Source organism: Apostichopus japonicus, chromosome 4, assembly GCF_037975245.1.
Source record: "Apostichopus japonicus isolate 1M-3 chromosome 4, ASM3797524v1, whole genome shotgun sequence".
NCBI lineage: Eukaryota > Metazoa > Echinodermata > Holothuroidea > Aspidochirotida > Stichopodidae > Apostichopus > Apostichopus japonicus.
The window spans coordinates 27,309,823-27,329,682 of NC_092564.1; the positions used below are offsets into that span (position 1 = coordinate 27,309,823).

Below are 19,860 nucleotides of genomic sequence, written 5' to 3' on the forward strand. Positions count from 1 at the left end.
TTAAATGACAAAATATGGCTGATGGATTAGTTCACCTGCAACCAATGGTCAATAGAGATGTTTTCCTTCGTAACCTAAATTTACACACATACCAATAAGTCAACCAATGCTTTAAATGTAATTTTTTCTTATGTCTATCTATAATTTTTAATCTCATTACAAGAACTCATGATAGTATTAAAACCAATATAATAAAATCAGACTAGTATGTGCAAGTTAACCCAAAAGTTGGAATCAAGGCTAAAAATTCAACATAAATGCCATATTCACGCTTTTCCAAGGTTTGGAAATCTTTCACAGTCTTTACAAACCTGGTCAGACATAAGCATATCATTCATTGACCCCTAAGTCATAGTTTAGCTCCAACCTTTGCTTTTCAGATTAACAATTTTCTCGTTAATAGAATCCAACATGTGCATCTCACATTGGGTACAGTCTACGAGAAATAGGCTACATGGCGAATAAAAAAAGGGCATTTCTCTTCGCATCGTAAACAACTTCATGGTCTTCGGTTCTACGGCGGGTAATCTCCACTGGTTTGATTGCTATATATACCATATATACCATATATGTATAACACAGTGTATTTAACTATCTGGTTACACAATCTGCTTACAAGTCCCATTGTACACTCATACATTTGCTTCTGGGCTTTCATTATATCTACATTTATATACTACTATATACTGTGGAATGGTACATCTCTATGGTTAACCTACATGGAAATATGAGGACTGAGTTTAATAATGTTAATTATGGCAGGGTATATGGTGACAACATGAATACTAGGTTAACACATAAAACATGAATACTAACTAGGACATCACACAAACATGAATACTAGGACGACACATAAACACAATCACAGAAACATGGCTCGACCTCTTTATCCAACTCATTAATCTCGAGCAATAGGAAATGTAGATAGATTGCATGCAAGCCGTCTGGATTACAATGTGAAGCTGTTTGACTAATAATTGTACCGCAAGACTGTACAAAGAATCGTGAGACCTTTACATGCAGGTCACACACACATAGCAGGGAATATAATATCATCCGGTATCGCATCGCAAAATGCTATGCAAAATGGGCAAAGATGTGTAGCAGTTTATTTGTACACAGGTACCATAGTTTATGCTGAAGAGACAAACTTAAAGACATTGGAGACTCGCCCCAAACCGTGTGCCGCCCTCTGCTAAAGTTAAATTTCCGTTGCTTGCAAGTGAAGTTTTCTTCTTGTCACTACAAACTGCAGACAGTAATTAACGTGATACCTTGTTATCTTTTATATGGACCTGAGATCAGGTATTTCCATAACAACTCCCTGCTGAGATTTCCATCGCTGCTATGTACACTGTGTTGTGGGTTTTTACCATTGCTGCATGTATTGACTGTACACTAGTGTCTAATTACCGACTGGGATCGATGGTGGTGTCTAACACTTCTGTTACGCCTCATTCACAAGTTAGGTCAGAATACCGGCATCAGAAGTTTCTTTGTGCGTGAGTCTTCAACGCCTTTAAGGGCCTTGAAACTGCTATGTCCACAATCCACTTTGAACATTAAATTACTCCCAGCATTGAGACAAGTATGAGCAGTATATTGTACAAAGATCTACTATACTCCACAGGTATATTTAACATGGCCAACATACAAGCAAAGAATTGCACTGGTAGCAACCGGTAAAAACAGGAATATTACAGGAATATTACAAGAATATAACAGGAATATTACACAGTCTAGACACCATCAATCTTGTGTTGGTTCCATGGTACATAACCAAAAGGTAAATAACATGGCTAACATACAAGCAGAGATTTGTACTGTTATCATCTGATATATACAGGAATATTACACAGTCTAGACACCATCAATCTTGTGTTGGTTCCATGGTACATAACCAAACAGGTAAATAACATGGCCAACATACAAGCAGAGATTTGTACTGTTATCAACTGATATATACAGGAATATTACACAGTCTAGACACCATCAATCTTGTGTTGGTTCCATGGTACATAACCAAATGGAAATTAACATGGCTAACAAACAAGCAAAGATTTGTACTGGTATCAACTGGTATATACAGGAATATTACAGCATCAAGACACCATGGATAACCTGCACTGGTTTTAATGGTATATGTACAAATGGTACACATAGCAAGAACAACACACAAGTAATACAGGCTTTAAGCCTTAGTATGTGTTGACTGCCACAATATAATAGTTCCATACAGTGTAGTTATCATAGGTAGGATTAACATATTTCTTTTGGTTGAAAAGTTAGCAATAAGTTAGTACTTAGTGTTACTGTTTATTTTCACGTCATACCTACTAAAATACTAATATCGCGAGATAACCACATTAACCGTCATGTTGGTACTTGTTACACAGTTTCTTGTGCCAAGTGCTTGGAGCTAACATGCAGCCATCAATCATGTAACTTGTGTTTGCCAAATGAAAATAGAAGTATGCTATACAACACATATTTGTGGGGCACAAAAATGTATAACTGCTAAATAATGTAGTCACATAGCTCTCATTGTTGGAATAATGCATAACCAATATGTGACATATGAGATGGCTAATGTAACCTTACAATGATAAGTATATTATAATGTACTATCCTACTACAGTGATATGATATGTAATACAGTGTACATGAAATAATCATGATAATGGCTAATATTACCTTACAATATATTATAAAGTATACATAATGTACTATCCTACTACAGTGGATGATATGTAATACAGAGTACATAAAATAATCATGATAATGGCTAATATTACCTAACAATACATTATAAAGTATATTATAATGTACTATCCTACTACAGTGGATGATAGTAATACAGTGTACATAAAATAATCATGATAATGGCTAATATTACCTTACAACACATTATAAAGTATATTATAATGTACTATCCTACTACAGTGGATGATATGTAATACAGTGTACATAAAATAATCATGATTATGGCTAATGTTACCTTACAATACATTATAAAGTATATTGCACTATCCTACTACAGTGGATAATATGTAGCACAGTGTACATAAAATAATCATGATTATGGCTAATGTTACCTTACAATACATTATAAAGTATATTATAATGTACTATCCTACTACAGTAGATGATATGTAATACAGTGTACATAAAATAATCATGATTATGGCTAATATTACCTAACAATACATTACAAAGTATATTGCACTATCCTACTACAGTAGATGATATGTAATACAGTGTACATAAAATAATCATGATAATGGCTAATATTACCTTACAATACATTATTAAGTATATTATAATGTACTATCCTACTACAGTGATATGATATGTAATACAGTGTACATAAAATAATCATTATAATGGCTAATATAACCTAACAATACGTTACAAGGTATATATTCTAATGTAATATCCTACTACAGTGGAGGATATGTGATACCGTGTACATAAAATACCATGATAATATTACCTTACAATACATTATAAGTATATTTATTATTATTACTTAAATGGAACATTTAGATCCCAGAGGATGGGATATATATTAGCTAAATATACACAGAGGATGTGATATCTAACAGCTAAGTAGAGCTAAAGATACACAGAGGATGGGATATCTAATAGCTAAATATACAGAGGATGGGATATCTAATAGCTAAATATACAGAGGATGGGATATCTAACAGCTTAATAAACAGAGGATGGGATATCTAACAGCTTAATGAACAGAGGATGGGAAATCTAACAGCAAAATATAGCTAAATATAAACAGAGGATGGGATATCTAATAGCTAAATATACAGAGGATGGGATATCTAATAGCAAAATATAGCTAAATATACACAGAGGATGGGATATCTAATAGCTAAATATACACAGAGGATGGGATATCTAACAGCTTAATAAACAGAGGATGTGAAATCTAACAGCAAAATATAGCTAAATATACACAGAGGATGGGATATCTAATAGCTAAATATACAGAGGATGGGATATCTAATAGCTAAATATACAGAGGATGGGATATCTAACAGCTTAATAAACAGAGGATGGGATATCTAACAGCTTAATGAACAGAGGATGGGAAATCTAACAGCAAAATATAGCTAAATATACACAGAGGATGGGATATCTAATAGCTAAATATACAGAGGATGGGATATCTAATAGCAAAATATAGCTAAATATACACAGAGGATGGGATATCTAATAGCTAAATATACACAGAGGATGGGATATCTAACAGCTTAATAAACAGAGGATGTGAAATCTAACAGCAAAATATAGCTAAATATACACAGAGGATGGGATATCTAATAGCTAAATATACAGAGGATGGGATATCTAATAGCTAAATATACAGAGGATGGGATATCTAATAGCTAAATATACAGAGGATGGGATATCTAACAGCTTAATAAACAGAGGATGGGATATCTAACAGCTTAATGAACAGAAGATGGGAAATCTAACAGCAAAATATAGCTAAATATACACAGAGGATGGGATATCTAACAGCTTAATAAACAGAGGATGTGAAATCTAACAGCAAAATATAGCTAAATATACACAGAGGATGGGATATCTAATAGCTAAATATACAGAGGATGGGATATCTAATAGCTAAATATACAGAGGATGGGATATCTAATAGCTAAATATACAGAGGATGGGATATCTAACAGCTTAATAAACAGAGGATGGGATATCTAACAGCTTAATGAACAGAGGATGGGAAATCTAACAGCAAAATATAGCTAAATATACACAGAGGATGGGATATCTAATAGCAAAATATACAGAGGATGGGAAATCTAACAGCAAAATATAGCTAAATATACACAGAGGATGTAATATCTAATAGCTAAGTATAGCTAAATATACACAGAGGATGTAATATCTAATAGCTAAATATACAGAGGATGTGATATCTAACAGCTTAATATAGCTAAATATATACAGAGGATGTTATATCTAACAGCTAAATATAGCTAAATATGCACAGAGGATGTAATATCTAATAGCTAAATATACACAGAGGATGGGATATGTAACAGCTTAATATAGCTAAATATATACAGAGGATGTTCTATCTAACAGCTAAATATAGCTAAATATACACAGAGGATGGGATATATAACAGCTTAATACAGCTAAATATATACAGAGGATGGGATATCTAATAGCTAACTATACAAATGATGGGATATCTAACAGCAAAATATACAGAGGATGGGATATCTAACAGCTTAATTTACACAGAGGATGTTATATATGTAACAGCTAAATATAGCTAAATATACACAGAGGATGTGATATCTGACAGCTAATTATACACAGAAGATGGAATATGTAACAGCTAAACTTACATGAGTATACATATTATCCCAGAGAATGGGACTGCTATTATTATTGCCATCCATGGCTTTCCTAGTCCACAATCGGCCTCAGTTATATCCACATAAATGAACCACAAGCCCAGGTATGTCCCCTCCCTTAAATAACAACAAGTATTTCACCAGGAGATCACATCCACAACAGACACCATAGGAAATACTTCACTACAATTATAATCAATTCAACACATGCTTGATGCCATATATGGATAATTAGGTGGGAAAACTACGACACATCTAAAACGTGTCCTCATCGCAGATATTTAAAAACTTGATCTACTGGGAAAGAGTCTATCCCACTTACAAAAGGAAGCAATGGTTACCTCAAGAACTTATTAAAACCATTGACCTGTACGACTTAGGCCAAAAGTCACACACAGGGTTCTTCACGAAGGAAGGAATAACCATTAAAAGAAGCATTTCTTAACACGAAAGGGATGAAAAGGGAAAGGGTACTTCCTAAGGTAGGTTCTGCTGTGCACAAATCAATTTAATGATAAACCATGTTTATAAACATAACGTATTGGAAAGAAACAGTCGAGGCATTTTTCCAAGATATATTTCTAATTCTACTGAAAGTTGAGGATTTATTTTGTAACTATTTCATTTGAAATTTGTATTCCATTGTACCACCCACTGTGAGAAATGCAGTGTCTAGTCTATGTTAAAAGATATGAATACATTTTCAATCAACAGATGTGCTTCTGATTTGTTGTTATTATTATTGTTTTCATTTTTTTATTACTATTATTTTTGGGGGGGAGGTAGGTTAAGGCTTTACCACACCAATACTACAGTAGTATGTTAAAACATTGTGCATAAAAGCATTATAACTGTAAATTGTTTTGATATTGTGCTTGTTATTGCAAAGACACTTGAGAACTGCTACTCTTTTGCTTCATGCAGTAGTAGTTTGTGTAGTGTAAATATTAAAGAAGATTAGCACGAAACAGCCACAAATGCCTTCCAACAACGAAAAAGATAATCAGGTTGGTTTTTGCATTTCTCCTCTTGATTTTGATAGGTTTGTTTCCCGGAGTAACCCAAAACACACACCCCCAAAATATGATGAAGAGGAGGTTTAAAAGAGGAGGAGGATGGAGAGAGACAGAGAGAGAAAGATGACACACACCCCTGGTGATCTCCCAGGGTCCTCCTGGGAGGATGAGAAGGTTGTTAAGATGCACAGAGTATGATTTTGGCTAGGTATACTGTTCATTCGTAGCAGCGATAGCAGGCAGGCCTTGGCGGATAATTCCTCATGATGGCCAGGCTCATGGGGACACATACCTTTAACTCCTCACTCTCCATATAAAAAGATAGGTCCCCTTTGAGGGTGGGGACCAGCACCTGTGCCGGACCACTCTCGCCCAATGAGGGTTTACGTAACTGGACTTTAGCAAAGGACACAAAACGATAGACGTGGATGCCAACAAATCGCTCGTACATGCAGAGGTCTTCACCAACCTGGTATGAGAAGCAGGGTCAAGAGAGGTCAAACAAGCCACAAACCCATCCTGCTGCTATCATCAACCAAACGCTGCCCCCTTCCCCCTCCCCTCCCCAATGTACTTTGTCAAAATACTAAGTGTACATGGGGATGGTGGTGTTCTTTTATACAAAATCATAGATCTGAGGATGGATTAAAAGACATACTTTTAAACTTTTTCTCCTTCCAAATTTTTTTCCTCCCTTCTATCTAGCTTGAATGTTTTAATTTGATTAAATAAAACTTTTGTACTAAATGTTAGATTTGTTGAAAATCTTTTTTGGGAAAGTTATATCACAAATCTATGTATCGATGATGCAGGCTAGTCTGTGGATACAGTTTCTATGGATAAACTGTTTACTAAAGCTAGAGAGTGGAATGAGCCATAGATGTTCTGACTAGTAGCTACTAGGCATCCTGGAATGCCATAGACCCCTTACGATCTCGAACTCTCCTAGAGCTGCGCAATGAGTTACGATGAAGACAGCTGCCTCATGGTGACCTCATGTCCTGTTAACATAAGAGATCATTTCACCAATCCAGTAGATAATCAAGAATTCTAAAAGTAACTTTGACACAATTGTCCCTTGTTGCATTCCTCGAGTCCAACCTCTCAAAGGTTTTTTATTCAAGAAAAGGATAATTATTTGAAAGACTCTGTCAACTGATTAACGTTATTCCACATCTAGATCTCTCTCTAATATATTCAGAAATCTCTCTCTTTCTTTCCCTCATTCGTGATAACTTTTGAAACTGACAATGCTTGACAGAATGTTCACATTTTTGTTTTCACATTTCCCAAAAATTCAAGACTAGGGCTGTTCTCTAATCCAAAGTAATAACACATACTTAATGCTAACAGGCATATGTGCACATTTTTACTCAGTAATAAACCTAGTCATAACATAAACATTCCAGGCATGCCCCTCCCAAACTCCTACCCAACTGGGGAGGGGAGGGGGAGGGGGTGGGGCAGAGGATTACATGGTATCACTGGCATAAAGATTAATTTTAAAGGTCAATTTTTTAATGCCATTAAGGTTTTCTACTTCCAAAACCCTAGCCATAATTCCCTCACCTAAAGCTTCCCTCACCTAAAGCTACCCTCCACCTGAAATTGGCTGAAAGAATACACGTTAGTGGAACTAATCAAAGAAAATGAAGTTCCCCCAGTGGCTGAGATGTGAGACAGTTTGCAAGGATGGTGCGACACTGACAGTAAGAGCCTAATGAAGAACAGTAAGAGTTTATACAGTAAAGAGTTAATAACACCAATAAATCAAACTTATGCCCCTTTTTTATCTTTCTGCCTCGGTCTTCAACTCCATCTCTAGTTCTAAAAGTTGACTTTTTGTGAGTCGTAACTGGATGTTTAATTAGGGAAATCGATCCACCGATAACTGTTGCATGGCTCTTGATTATTTCCTACAATCTCTCAAAGAAACCAACAGACAATTATCCTATCTTGTTCCACCAAGTTGCAGATCCTTCCTTAAATTCTTTCATGTTCAGTTGCGGGAGAGTAATAATATCTTTCGAGAACTGACATGGCCATTCAGAGAGGACAAAAATGTAGGTTTTACAAACAAGCATAGCGAGGTAAGAGGTGTCCGTGTAAACATCTCAGACATACTATAATAACATGCTGTACTGATTCACTGCTAGGTACATCACAATGAAACAAATGCTTAAAACATTAAAATGGTAATGACAGAAAATATGACCGGGGGGGGGGGGGTGGGGACGAGCGTTATCCACGTATCTCTTGCGACATCTAGCAGACAGGCAGCGACACATAAAACTTTCAAACCTTTATCATTTCTGAAATTTCTATACTGGTCGGTCTGCGGTACTTCCCTTTCTGCATGAAGTCCGTATTGAGAGACAGTGGAGAGAATGTTATGAAGCGTGCAGTATTGACAGGGTTGAAACGGACGATCACTGCATGTGTCATGTGGTGTGAGTAAAGTGGAAGAACCTGGATGTCGTTTTGTGATTTGCTGAGGAAAAACCGACGTCTGGGTACGAGGGATGTCATCAAACGTGGAGGTACCTTGCAGCATGGAAGGTTTAAATCTCCTTCATGCTCTGCTTTTCAAAGTCTTTCCCCCAGAGAAGCCAATTGTTGTGCTTTGTTGTTACCACTCGACATGTAGGGATCAAACCTTTGAATCTGAAGTAATGTCAAACCACCACCCACTCACTACCTATAATTCAATTGTATCACTATTAAACCCAGCAGGCACAATACACTAATGGAGAAGTTTTATTCCAGTGCCAAATATTATCTCCAATTCATATGTTTTTAAGGCCTGTGATGTATAAACTGTGGGGGGTTTTTGGACACAATTTTTTGGACACATTCAAGCCTAAAGCAATTCTTTCTCGATTGGCAAATTTTTGAAGATTTGTGAGAAACAAAAGGGCCTAACATTGGATGTATGGAAAGAAAACAAACCGAAACTACCCAAAGAATGAAAAGTTTTGCCACTCACAGAATTCAATGTTGTTATGAGCAAATACTATGCTACTTGCACAGTGTACTAAACTACCTCAATCAATTACTGCATTTTCAGCAAGAGACTTTTTGAAGGTAATCAGCGCTAGGGTATTAAGCTAGGCCAGGAGTCCCAGGAGGAGTATAAGGTGTTTAATGGTGGTGTGCATAGGGTGTGATGGGACATCCCAGGGGTGGGGCATCCCAGAGGTAGGGCATTCCAGGGGTGGGGCATCCCAGGGGTGGGAATCCCAGATACCAAGTGCATACCAAGGTGTTGCATAAAGGTATCACAACAGTGGCACATAGGGAATCCCTGGTGGTGAAAAAGGCATCTCAGAGTGGTGCATATACAGTGAATGAAAGCAGCTAGCTGAAAGAAACATCACTACATGTCGTGTGCTTCAGGGAGGAAGTTTCGCTTGTGACACTACCCGACGTGGAAAGGAATTTGCAAAGACGAGTGTTAGATTGGGAGAGTTGTTAAAAGAAGTGACACCAATGAACTTGGATGTGTTGGCAATGTGTTACTCAGTATATATAATATACACATAGATACAGGGCTCATGCTCCTATGAGATGCTGTAGGTGAGGTTATCGTGACTTCTACCGACCAACATTAAGGAATATCACATTATTGTGGTTAGATCATCAAGGTATACAATATTGTTATTATCACAGAGGGAAAGCTATGAGAGTAACCTAGCAACCCTTACATAAACGGCACATGTAACCCAAACCCTGAAAATTACAATCTGCCATATAACATCAAGAACACTTTTTTAGGTGGGATATAATGGTTTACAGCTAATACCAGCACTGATGAGGTGAGTGATTGTCCAATCCAATCATAGTATACAATAAAAGACTCTTGAATATTCATGAAGAGTTTTTTGGACTGATGCAAGTGTAACTTCCTTAGCCAGCTTGAAACATCTAGTTTTCCTGAAATCTTTCATCTATGTGCCGTCCAAACTACCACATCTCGTCTCACTGGATCTGTTTCTACGTGCCCTCCTGATTACTTTACCTTCCACACAGCAAGGTTCATTTAAAGGAGGTATAATCCAACAGCACTTTTCCTCGATCTATCATCTCTACTCATCCCTCTTACTACCGCATGCACGGAATACATTTAGGGAATGCTAAAACCTGGCAGTATGCTTTAGGATCATATGTACCTACAATAACATACTGCTGCACCTACCTACCCATACACAAAATCAAAACTCCCCACAGAATGAAAGATGTTAGATGCAATCAGCTACATTAGAAGAGAAAAGCAGGGAGGTTAAGATTCCTACCTGGAAGTTGTTGCCTTCCATCGGCGGTAGATTGCTGCCCATGGCTTCCAGCGATGCACTGTCCAGATCTCGAATAGACTGGTTGATCTTCTCAATCGCTTCGTCGCATTCGGCCTGACCTGGGGCACGATCCCTGTAATGTACAGAATAAATATTGTTTATATTCTCTGCACAATCCCCGTCCATGTTCCGAAATAGATATGATCTCAATCATGCCAATACTTTTACTTTGAATTATGTCTTTTTGCAGCTGGCCAGCGAAATACGACTGCCTTGCAGGTAGCGCTCATCGGTTAGGTTTGTAATATTGAAATGGTTAAGTTCACTTACGGTCCATACGAAGGAATCCTACTTCTGCTCAAATAAGGATATTCTAGTGAATTCTGGAAAGCCTCCAAAAAACCCCCATAGGCCTAGACACGTTTCTCCTATTAAACCTGAAATTTACTCTGATAGCACTAAAACTGAAACATAGATAATTTTGAGTGAATTCAAATAATCTGAGCACCACCAATGTAACTCAATCACGACAAAATCCTTCGCTGGATATAGCAGGTCAGTTTATAATTCATTTGTGCCAAAGATTCCCCCGGGATGAAACAATTCCAACAGATACCCTCTCCTGAGAGGTTAGTAACATGCTCAAGAGCAACGCTTGCAGACACATTGTTAAGGTGTTTCATAGAAACCCACCCAGTGTTCAACAGGACCACAAATGAAATCCGATCCAGATGAAAAAGTGAACTGATCAGAAATACTCAGCTGAGACAAATTTCAGAACCAGGTTAAATAGGCATGGAAACACAACGTGCTGTCAGAATGTTAAAATCATAACATAAGTATGCTTAAAGTGTCTTAATCATTGATGTATTGGTCAAATTTTAAAACTTTTATTTCCTTAAATGCAAAAAGTGATCTGTTTCTTATTGAGCATCTATTCATTCCAACTACTTCATTTATGAAAATTGTTTTAAAAAAAGTTTTCATGAAGATATTATGTACTTGTTGACTGCAGGTCGAAGATTCCATCAAGGAAGGAGTCTAATATGGATAAAAGGCGGGCAACTCAACCTAGCAAGATTGAGGAGTTATGACATCGGTGTGTCGTATTTGACTTGACAAACAGGTCAAGGGTCAACTTACTTGATAGAATGGACAAGATTCTTGATGGAGTCTGAGACCTGCTTGGAGTTGGCAGCCAGGAGTTTCCAGGTGGGTGGGTCGTCTGGGTTCATTCCGAGTGGTTTGGCTGTCTGGATGAGGGAGCTGGAGCTAGCGATCATGGTTTTACCAGCGGTGATGATCGGTTCCATAGCCATGCGGGCCTGGAGAGGGAACGACATCAAATATAAACAAAACGGAGAGACAGAGAGAGATGTACCACAGAAGTGAGTGGATGATCAGCTACTACTAAGCAATTCCAAATTAACTAAACCATTGATGAAACAAAGAGACCAAGAAAAGGCTTTTCCCAAGTTTATGGGCTGCTGAGAACCTTTTCTCAATAGCACTTGGACACACATGAGTTGTGTTCATATTAACATAGACCTCACTGACAGAGAGGGATAGAAGCTTACTGGGTGGGAAGCAAATACAATAGCTATACCTGGTTGGTATGCCAGCACACTATAATTTCATGATACTATTGGCCCTCACCTGTGGTGTGATCCTGGCTGGTACACTAGCAAACTATAATTTCATGATACTATTGGCCCTCACCTGTGGTGTGATCCTGGCTGGTACACTAGCAAACTATAATTTCATGATACTATTGGCCCTCACCTGTGGTGTGATCCTGGCTGGTACACTAGCAAACTATAATTTCATGATACTATTGGCCCTCACCTGTGGTGTGATCCTGGCTGGTACACTAGCAAACTATAATTTCATGATACTATTGGCCCTCACCTGTGGTGTGATCCTGGCTGGTACACTAGCAAACTATAATTTCATGATACTATTGGCCCTCACCTGTGGTGTGATCCTGGCTGGTACACTAGCAAACTATAATTTCATGATACTATTGGCCCTCACCTGTGGTGTGATCCTGGCTGGTACACTAGCAAACTATAATTTCATGATACTATTGGCCCTCACCTGTGGTGTGATCCTGGCTGGTACACTAGCAAACTATAATTTCATGATACTATTGGCCCTCACCTGTGGTGTGATCCTGGCTGGTACACTAGCAAACTATAATTTCATGATACTATTGGCCCTCACCTGTGGTGTGATCCTGGCTGGTACACTAGCAAACTATAATTTCATGATACTATTGGCCCTCACCTGTGGTGTGATCCTGGCTGGTACACTAGCAAACTATAATTTCATGATACTATTGGCCCTCACCTGTGGTGTGATCCTGGCTGGTACACTAGCAAACTATAATTTCATGATACTATTGGCCCTCACCTGTGGTGTGATCCTGGCTGGTACACTAGCAAACTATAATTTCATGATACTATTGGCCCTCACCTGTGGTGTGATCCTGGCTGGTACACTAGCAAACTATAATTTCATGATACTATTGGCCCTCACCTGTGGTGTGATCCTGGCTGGTACACTAGCACACTATAATTTCATGATACTATTGGCCCTCACCTGTGGTGTGATCCTGGCTGGTACACTAGCAAACTATAATTTCATGATACTATTGGCCCTCACCTGTGGTGTGATCCTGGCTGGTACACTAGCACACTATAATTTCATGATACTATTGGCCCTCACCTGTGGTGTGATCCTGGCTGGTACACTAGCAAACTATAATTTCATGATACTATTGGCCCTCACCTGTGGTGTGATCCTGGCTGGTACACTAGCACACTATAATTTCATGATACTATTGGCCCTCACCTGTGGTGTGATCCTGGCTGGTACACTAGCAAACTATAATTTCATGATACTATTGGCCCTCACCTGTGGTGTGATCCTGGCTGGTACACTAGCAAACTATAATTTTATGATACTATTGGCCCTCACCTGTGGTGTGATCCTGGCTGGTACACTAGCAAACTATAATTTCATGATACTATTGGCCCTCACCTGTGGTGTGATCCTGGCTGGTACACTAGCAAACTATAATTTCATGATACTATTGGCCCTCACCTGTGGTGTGATCCTGGCTGGTACACTAGCAAACTATAATTTCATGATACTATTGGCCCTCACCTGTGGTGTGATCCTGGCTGGTACACTAGCAAACTATAATTTCATGATACTATTGGCCCTCACCTGTGGTGTGATCCTGGCTGGTACACTAGCAAACTATAATTTCATGATACTATTGGCCCTCACCTGTGGTGTGATCCTGGCTGGTACACTAGCACACTATAATTTCATGATACTATTGGCCCTCACCTGTGGTGTGATCCTGGCTGGTACACTAGCAAACTATAATTTCATGATACTATTGGCCCTCACCTGTGGTGTGATCCTGGCTGGTACACTAGCACACTATAATTTCATGATACTATTGGCCCTCACCTGTGGTGTGATCCTGGCTGGTACACTAGCACCCTATAATTTCATGATACTATTGGCCCTCACCTGTGGTGTGATCCTGGCTGGTACACTAGCACCCTATAATTTCATGATACTATTGGCCCTCACCTGTGGTGTGATCCTGGCTGGTACACTAGCAAACTATAATTTCATGATACTATTGGCCCTCACCTGTGGTGTGATCCTGGCTGGTACACTAGCACACTATAATTTCATGATACTATTGGCCCTCACCTGTGGTGTGATCCTGGCTGGTACACTAGCACACTATAATTTCATGATACTATTGGCCCTCACCTGTGGTGTGATCCTGGCTGGTACACTAGCAAACTATAATTTCATGATACTATTGGCCCTCACCTGTGGTGTGATCCTGGCTGGTACACTAGCAAACTATAATTTCATGATACTATTGGCCCTCACCTGTGGTGTGATCCTGGCTGGTACACTAGCAAACTATAATTTCATGATACTATTGGCCCTCACCTGTGGTGTGATCCTGGCTGGTACACTAGCAAACTATAATTTCATGATACTATTGGCCCTCACCTGTGGTGTGATCCTGGCTGGTACACTAGCAAACTATAATTTCATGATACTATTGGCCCTCACCTGTGGTGTGATCCTGGCTGGTACACTAGCAAACTATAATTTCATGATACTATTGGCCCTCACCTGTGGTGTGATCCTGGCTGGTACACTAGCAAACTATAATTTCATGATACTATTGGCCCTCACCTGTGGTGTGATCCTGGCTGGTACACTAGCAAACTATAATTTCATGATACTATTGGCCCTCACCTGTGGTGTGATCCTGGCTGGTACACTAGCAAACTATAATTTCATGATACTATTGGCCCTCACCTGTGGTGTGATCCTGGCTGGTACACTAGCAAACTATAATTTCATGATACTATTGGCCCTCACCTGTGGTGTGATCCTGGCTGGTACACTAGCAAACTATAATTTCATGATACTATTGGCCCTCACCTGTGGTGTGATCCTGGCTGGTACACTAGCAAACTATAATTTCATGATACTATTGGCCCTCACCTGTGGTGTGATCCTGGCTGGTACACTAGCAAACTATAATTTCATGATACTATTGGCCCTCACCTGTGGTGTGATCCTGGCTGGTACACTAGCAAACTATAATTTCATGATACTATTGGCCCTCACCTGTGGTGTGATCCTGGCTGGTACACTAGCAAACTATAATTTCATGATACTATTGGCCCTCACCTGTGGTGTGATCCTGGCTGGTACACTAGCACACTATAATTTCATGATACTATTGGCCCTCACCTGTGGTGTGATCCTGGCTGGTACACTAGCACACTATAATTTCATGATACTATTGGCCCTCACCTGTGGTGTGATCCTGGCTGGTACACTAGCAAACTATAATTTCATGATACTATTGGCCCTCACCTGTGGTGTGATCCTGGCTGGTACACTAGCAAACTATAATTTCATGATACTATTGGCCCTCACCTGTGGTGTGATCCTGGCTGGTACACTAGCAAACTATAATTTCATGATACTATTGGCCCTCACCTGTGGTGTGATCCTGGCTGGTACACTAGCAAACTATAATTTCATGATACTATTGGCCCTCACCTGTGGTGTGATCCTGGCTGGTACACTAGCAAACTATAATTTCATGATACTATTGGCCCTCACCTGTGGTGTGATCCTGGCTGGTACACTAGCAAACTATAATTTCATGATACTATTGGCCCTCACCTGTGGTGTGATCCTGGCTGGTACACTAGCAAACTATAATTTCATGATACTATTGGCCCTCACCTGTGGTGTGATCCTGGCTGGTACACTAGCAAACTATAATTTCATGATACTATTGGCCCTCACCTGTGGTGTGATCCTGGCTGGTACACTAGCAAACTATAATTTCATGATACTATTGGCCCTCACCTGTGGTGTGATCCTGGCTGGTACACTAGCAAACTATAATTTCATGATACTATTGGCCCTCACCTGTGGTGTGATCCTGGCTGGTACACTAGCAAACTATAATTTCATGATACTATTGGCCCTCACCTGTGGTGTGATCCTGGCTGGTACACTAGCAAACTATAATTTCATGATACTATTGGCCCTCACCTGTGGTGTGATCCTGGCTGGTACACTAGCAAACTCTGGAGATGATGCAAATGTAACCAGACTATCAACAGCTTCCAATAATGGTCTTGTGGCCTGAGCACAGTTTTGTCTGTTAACATCGGTGAAATTACCATCCAAATCCTAAAACAAAAGCAAAAAAACGTTCAGTGAATGTCATACGTTAACATCAAGAATCACATGACAGCGAAACTCCACATAAAGTGAATTTAATCATATCGAGTTAGGTTCTTCTGTGCGTCCAATGTTTTTAACATATGGTCTTATAAACATCATGTAGAACAGACCAAAACAAATCTTCTAAGACGAAAAGGATTGCCCGTTCAGTCAGTTTTAACGTTGACCGTTAATGACTGATATACTGCTCCAACAAAGAAACTTTAGGTTGATGTAGTTAACATTACACGCCCAAGCAATCACTCGCTGCAAAATGTTACAAAGTTAGTGACTTATTCCTTATCCTTTTTATTTTGGCATTTAGAATTAGGAAGACTCCAAACAATGGAACTTTAATGTAAGACATGAAACTAACATGAGAACTCACCACAACTGTCTGCATTGATAGTATTATTTCAGTAAGATTTTTAAGTATTAAAATATACACGATACTGACAGTCCCTAGTAACTTGCCCTAAAGGTACCAAAGGTAGAAATTTACTGGTAGGTTTGAAAGTATGTTATAAGAATTGTCGAGAATTTGAAGAGAAAATAGAAAGGTAAATGGAAAATACAAGCAAGCAAATTATTGTGTCTTGTTTCCTTTTCTTTTGTTTTTTCTCATTCTTTCCTATCTGGTTATAAAATTTCTCTTGTTTTGCAGCCAATTCCTTTGTTATTCGATGTCTCTATATTACATCATCTTTAAGGCAAGTCAAATTGTTACCTCTTCAGAGGACATACAGAGAATACATCAACTGAAACTAGAAACAGAATTATTTCATGCAACCCATTGCTAGGCTTAGACAGTATCAAGCCAGTTAAACATTGTCAAAATGGCGAGAACATCCATGCTGCAAAATCACAATACTTGTATTTATGATTGAGTATACTCATCATTAAGTTCATCATGTGTAAGTTTTGCACTATACAGCTCTGCATGTCTTTACCTTGATGTTTTTGACCAGGTTAGCAGTGCTGTTTGCGACATCCTTTGCCGATTGTACGAAGTGTTTCTTGGCGACCGGGTTGCTTGTCTTAGACGAGGCCACTCGGCAGATGTTACAGAGAGCCGAGGTATGCTTAGCAACTTCTGTGGCAGCAGCCAAGACCTGATGGAGAGGTACGCAAAATTAAAGGCATGAAGAATTGAGATCAAAACGAGTCCGGGAACAATTATTCAATGATATAACTACAGGATATAATGAGCAGCTGTTCCTACACTACTTATTGAATGCAATAGCTACAGGATATATAAGCAACAGCCCCTTACAAAACTTATTAAAAGCTGTAACTACAGGATATAATACACAGCTGTTGCTTTATCACAGGATATAATATGGAACTGCTCCTACCAAACTTATTAAATGCTCAAGCTTACAGGACATAATAAGCAACTGTTGCTACCTAACATATTAATACTACGGCTAATGATATAATAGGGAACTATTCCTACACAACTTTTTCAATTCTACAGCTACTTGATATAGTAAGGAATTGTCCTGAATTACAGGCTACACTCTTAATTCTTCAATATACTGGACACTTTGTAATAATCTACACGTCCATGCTTTACACATTAATACTTCAGTCACAGCAGTTTACCAGATGTGTCTGTGTATATGTCTGTCTGTCTGTCTGTCTGTCTGTCTGTCTGTCTGTCTGTCTGTCTGTCTGTGCATTTAACAATTAATCTCACAGATTTCCTTTCCTGTTCTGTGTCCAGTCAATCAACAGGATCCACTCTCTGCAGAAGAAACTTATTAAGCAAGTTTTATGTTTTCTCTTGAAGAATTCTCAGCCAAAAGAATCAAGAAAGTTCATTGAGAATAATTTTGCAAGGTCGAGATATTTATGAAATTAAGAAATGCTTCATCGCTGGGATACTTACCTCTGGTTGGGTGCTTTCTGGGTTGATTAGTTTCTGACAGGCAGCTTGGATGGCCTGGTTTGCCCTAGCAAACTGTGACTGGTCGACCAGCCCTGGACGCCCGGCGACGCTGGATGGGTCGGATATACCAACAAGGTAGGCAGCTTGGGCAGTGGCCTCTGTGAGATTACAAACAGCCTGGCCGGCTTTCTCAACGCTATGACCAAACTGAGGTAGGTTCCCAGTCTTGGCATTCTTTGTGATTCCGACCATTGCCTCACCCAATGCCTGCAAAGAGAACCAATACTCTTAACCCTTAATAATGATAGGATGTGTTTAGGCCAATGAAATCTTAGGGGCCAAAGAAGGAAAGAATAACAGTTTTAATGTTGCTGGGAAGTAAAAAGAAAAAAAGATTTAAAAAAAATTGAGGAATAATTTATTTTTGCTTCATCTTGATTCCTTGAGGGACCACAGGGGGAATCCCCCATGAAGGAGGCCCTAGCTCAGTGTCTGAAGTAGAGCTTTACTGATTTCTATTTGGCTATTAAAATATGAACATTAACAGAAGCACATTAATGCAATTGCTATCAGGTAGCACTCATATACAGTATTAATTGTCAAGAAATGACACTTCCAACACAGAAGATTCATCGAAGGAACAAATGTTATGTAACTGTAGAATCCCACAGATCAATGAGCAACTATCAACAAAATTATGGTCCCAAAGAAAAACATTTGATTAAAGCAAATAGAGCACATTGAGAAATTTTAATGTCATCCTGTGGGAAGTGTTTGACAGATGATATTTACCCAAAATTGTGCACAAAAAATTGATAAATTCATCAAAATTCATAGAAATATGGATAGGGTTTGGCCTAAACCTAGCAGCTGATATCAACCACTGTCAAAATAAAACAAAATTAAATATAAAAAAAATGGGAAATGGGACAAAGTATCATAAGCAAACAAGTCATCCAAGTGTATTATCAAGTAGGCTAACGTAATTTCTGTTTACCGAATATCATTATTGATAATTATATGACCATGATACATGTCATTTTACAATTTGAAAATTATAATACTTTCTCCAACTGTTACCCCAGAAACAACTGTTACCCCAGAAACAAGCCAACACAAATTCTCTTCCAGATCAAAACATGATACAGACTGGGATCCAATGGCGATGGAATGAACAGATGTAATATCAAAACCTTTACTGTAAATAGAGCTGGATTGCTTTTGAATAAATCTGTGTGTGTGTGTATATATATTTATGTCTATATACGCTACATATACGTACACTACAGCTAAAGGAAATACTAGGAATCCACTTTCTTGTTTTGGGTACAAATTCAGATACACCAATGTAACTTTGGTTAAACTGTTAATGGACAAACATTCCCACAACATTCAATGCTGTGAATATACCTTTAACTGTACAAGCAGACAGGCAGACAGGTTCTGACGGTGTTGGGAAA

General features: G+C 38.7%; 1 protein-coding gene across 15 annotated transcripts in view; it reads right to left on the bottom strand.

Annotated features, from left to right (window-relative positions):
* LOC139967003 (talin-1-like) overlaps positions 1 to 19,860 on the bottom strand; it is a 121,347-nt gene that overhangs the window by 19,137 nt on the left and 82,350 nt on the right. For 13 of the 15 annotated variants that reach the window (XM_071970585.1, XM_071970581.1, XM_071970575.1 and 10 more), the window contains 6 exons: positions 18,401 to 18,667; positions 17,460 to 17,621; positions 16,336 to 16,476; positions 11,854 to 12,035; positions 10,711 to 10,843; positions 6,711 to 6,887 (listed from right to left, as the gene is read on the bottom strand). In XM_071970585.1, coding sequence (XP_071826686.1) covers positions 6,711 to 6,887; positions 10,711 to 10,843; positions 11,854 to 12,035; positions 16,336 to 16,476; positions 17,460 to 17,621; positions 18,401 to 18,667 — 1,062 coding nt within the window. The remainder of the gene's footprint in view (positions 1 to 6,710; positions 6,888 to 10,710; positions 10,844 to 11,853; positions 12,036 to 16,335; positions 16,477 to 17,459; positions 17,622 to 18,400; positions 18,668 to 19,860) is intronic. The other 2 variants (XM_071970584.1, XM_071970582.1) reach the window with 1 other exon arrangement.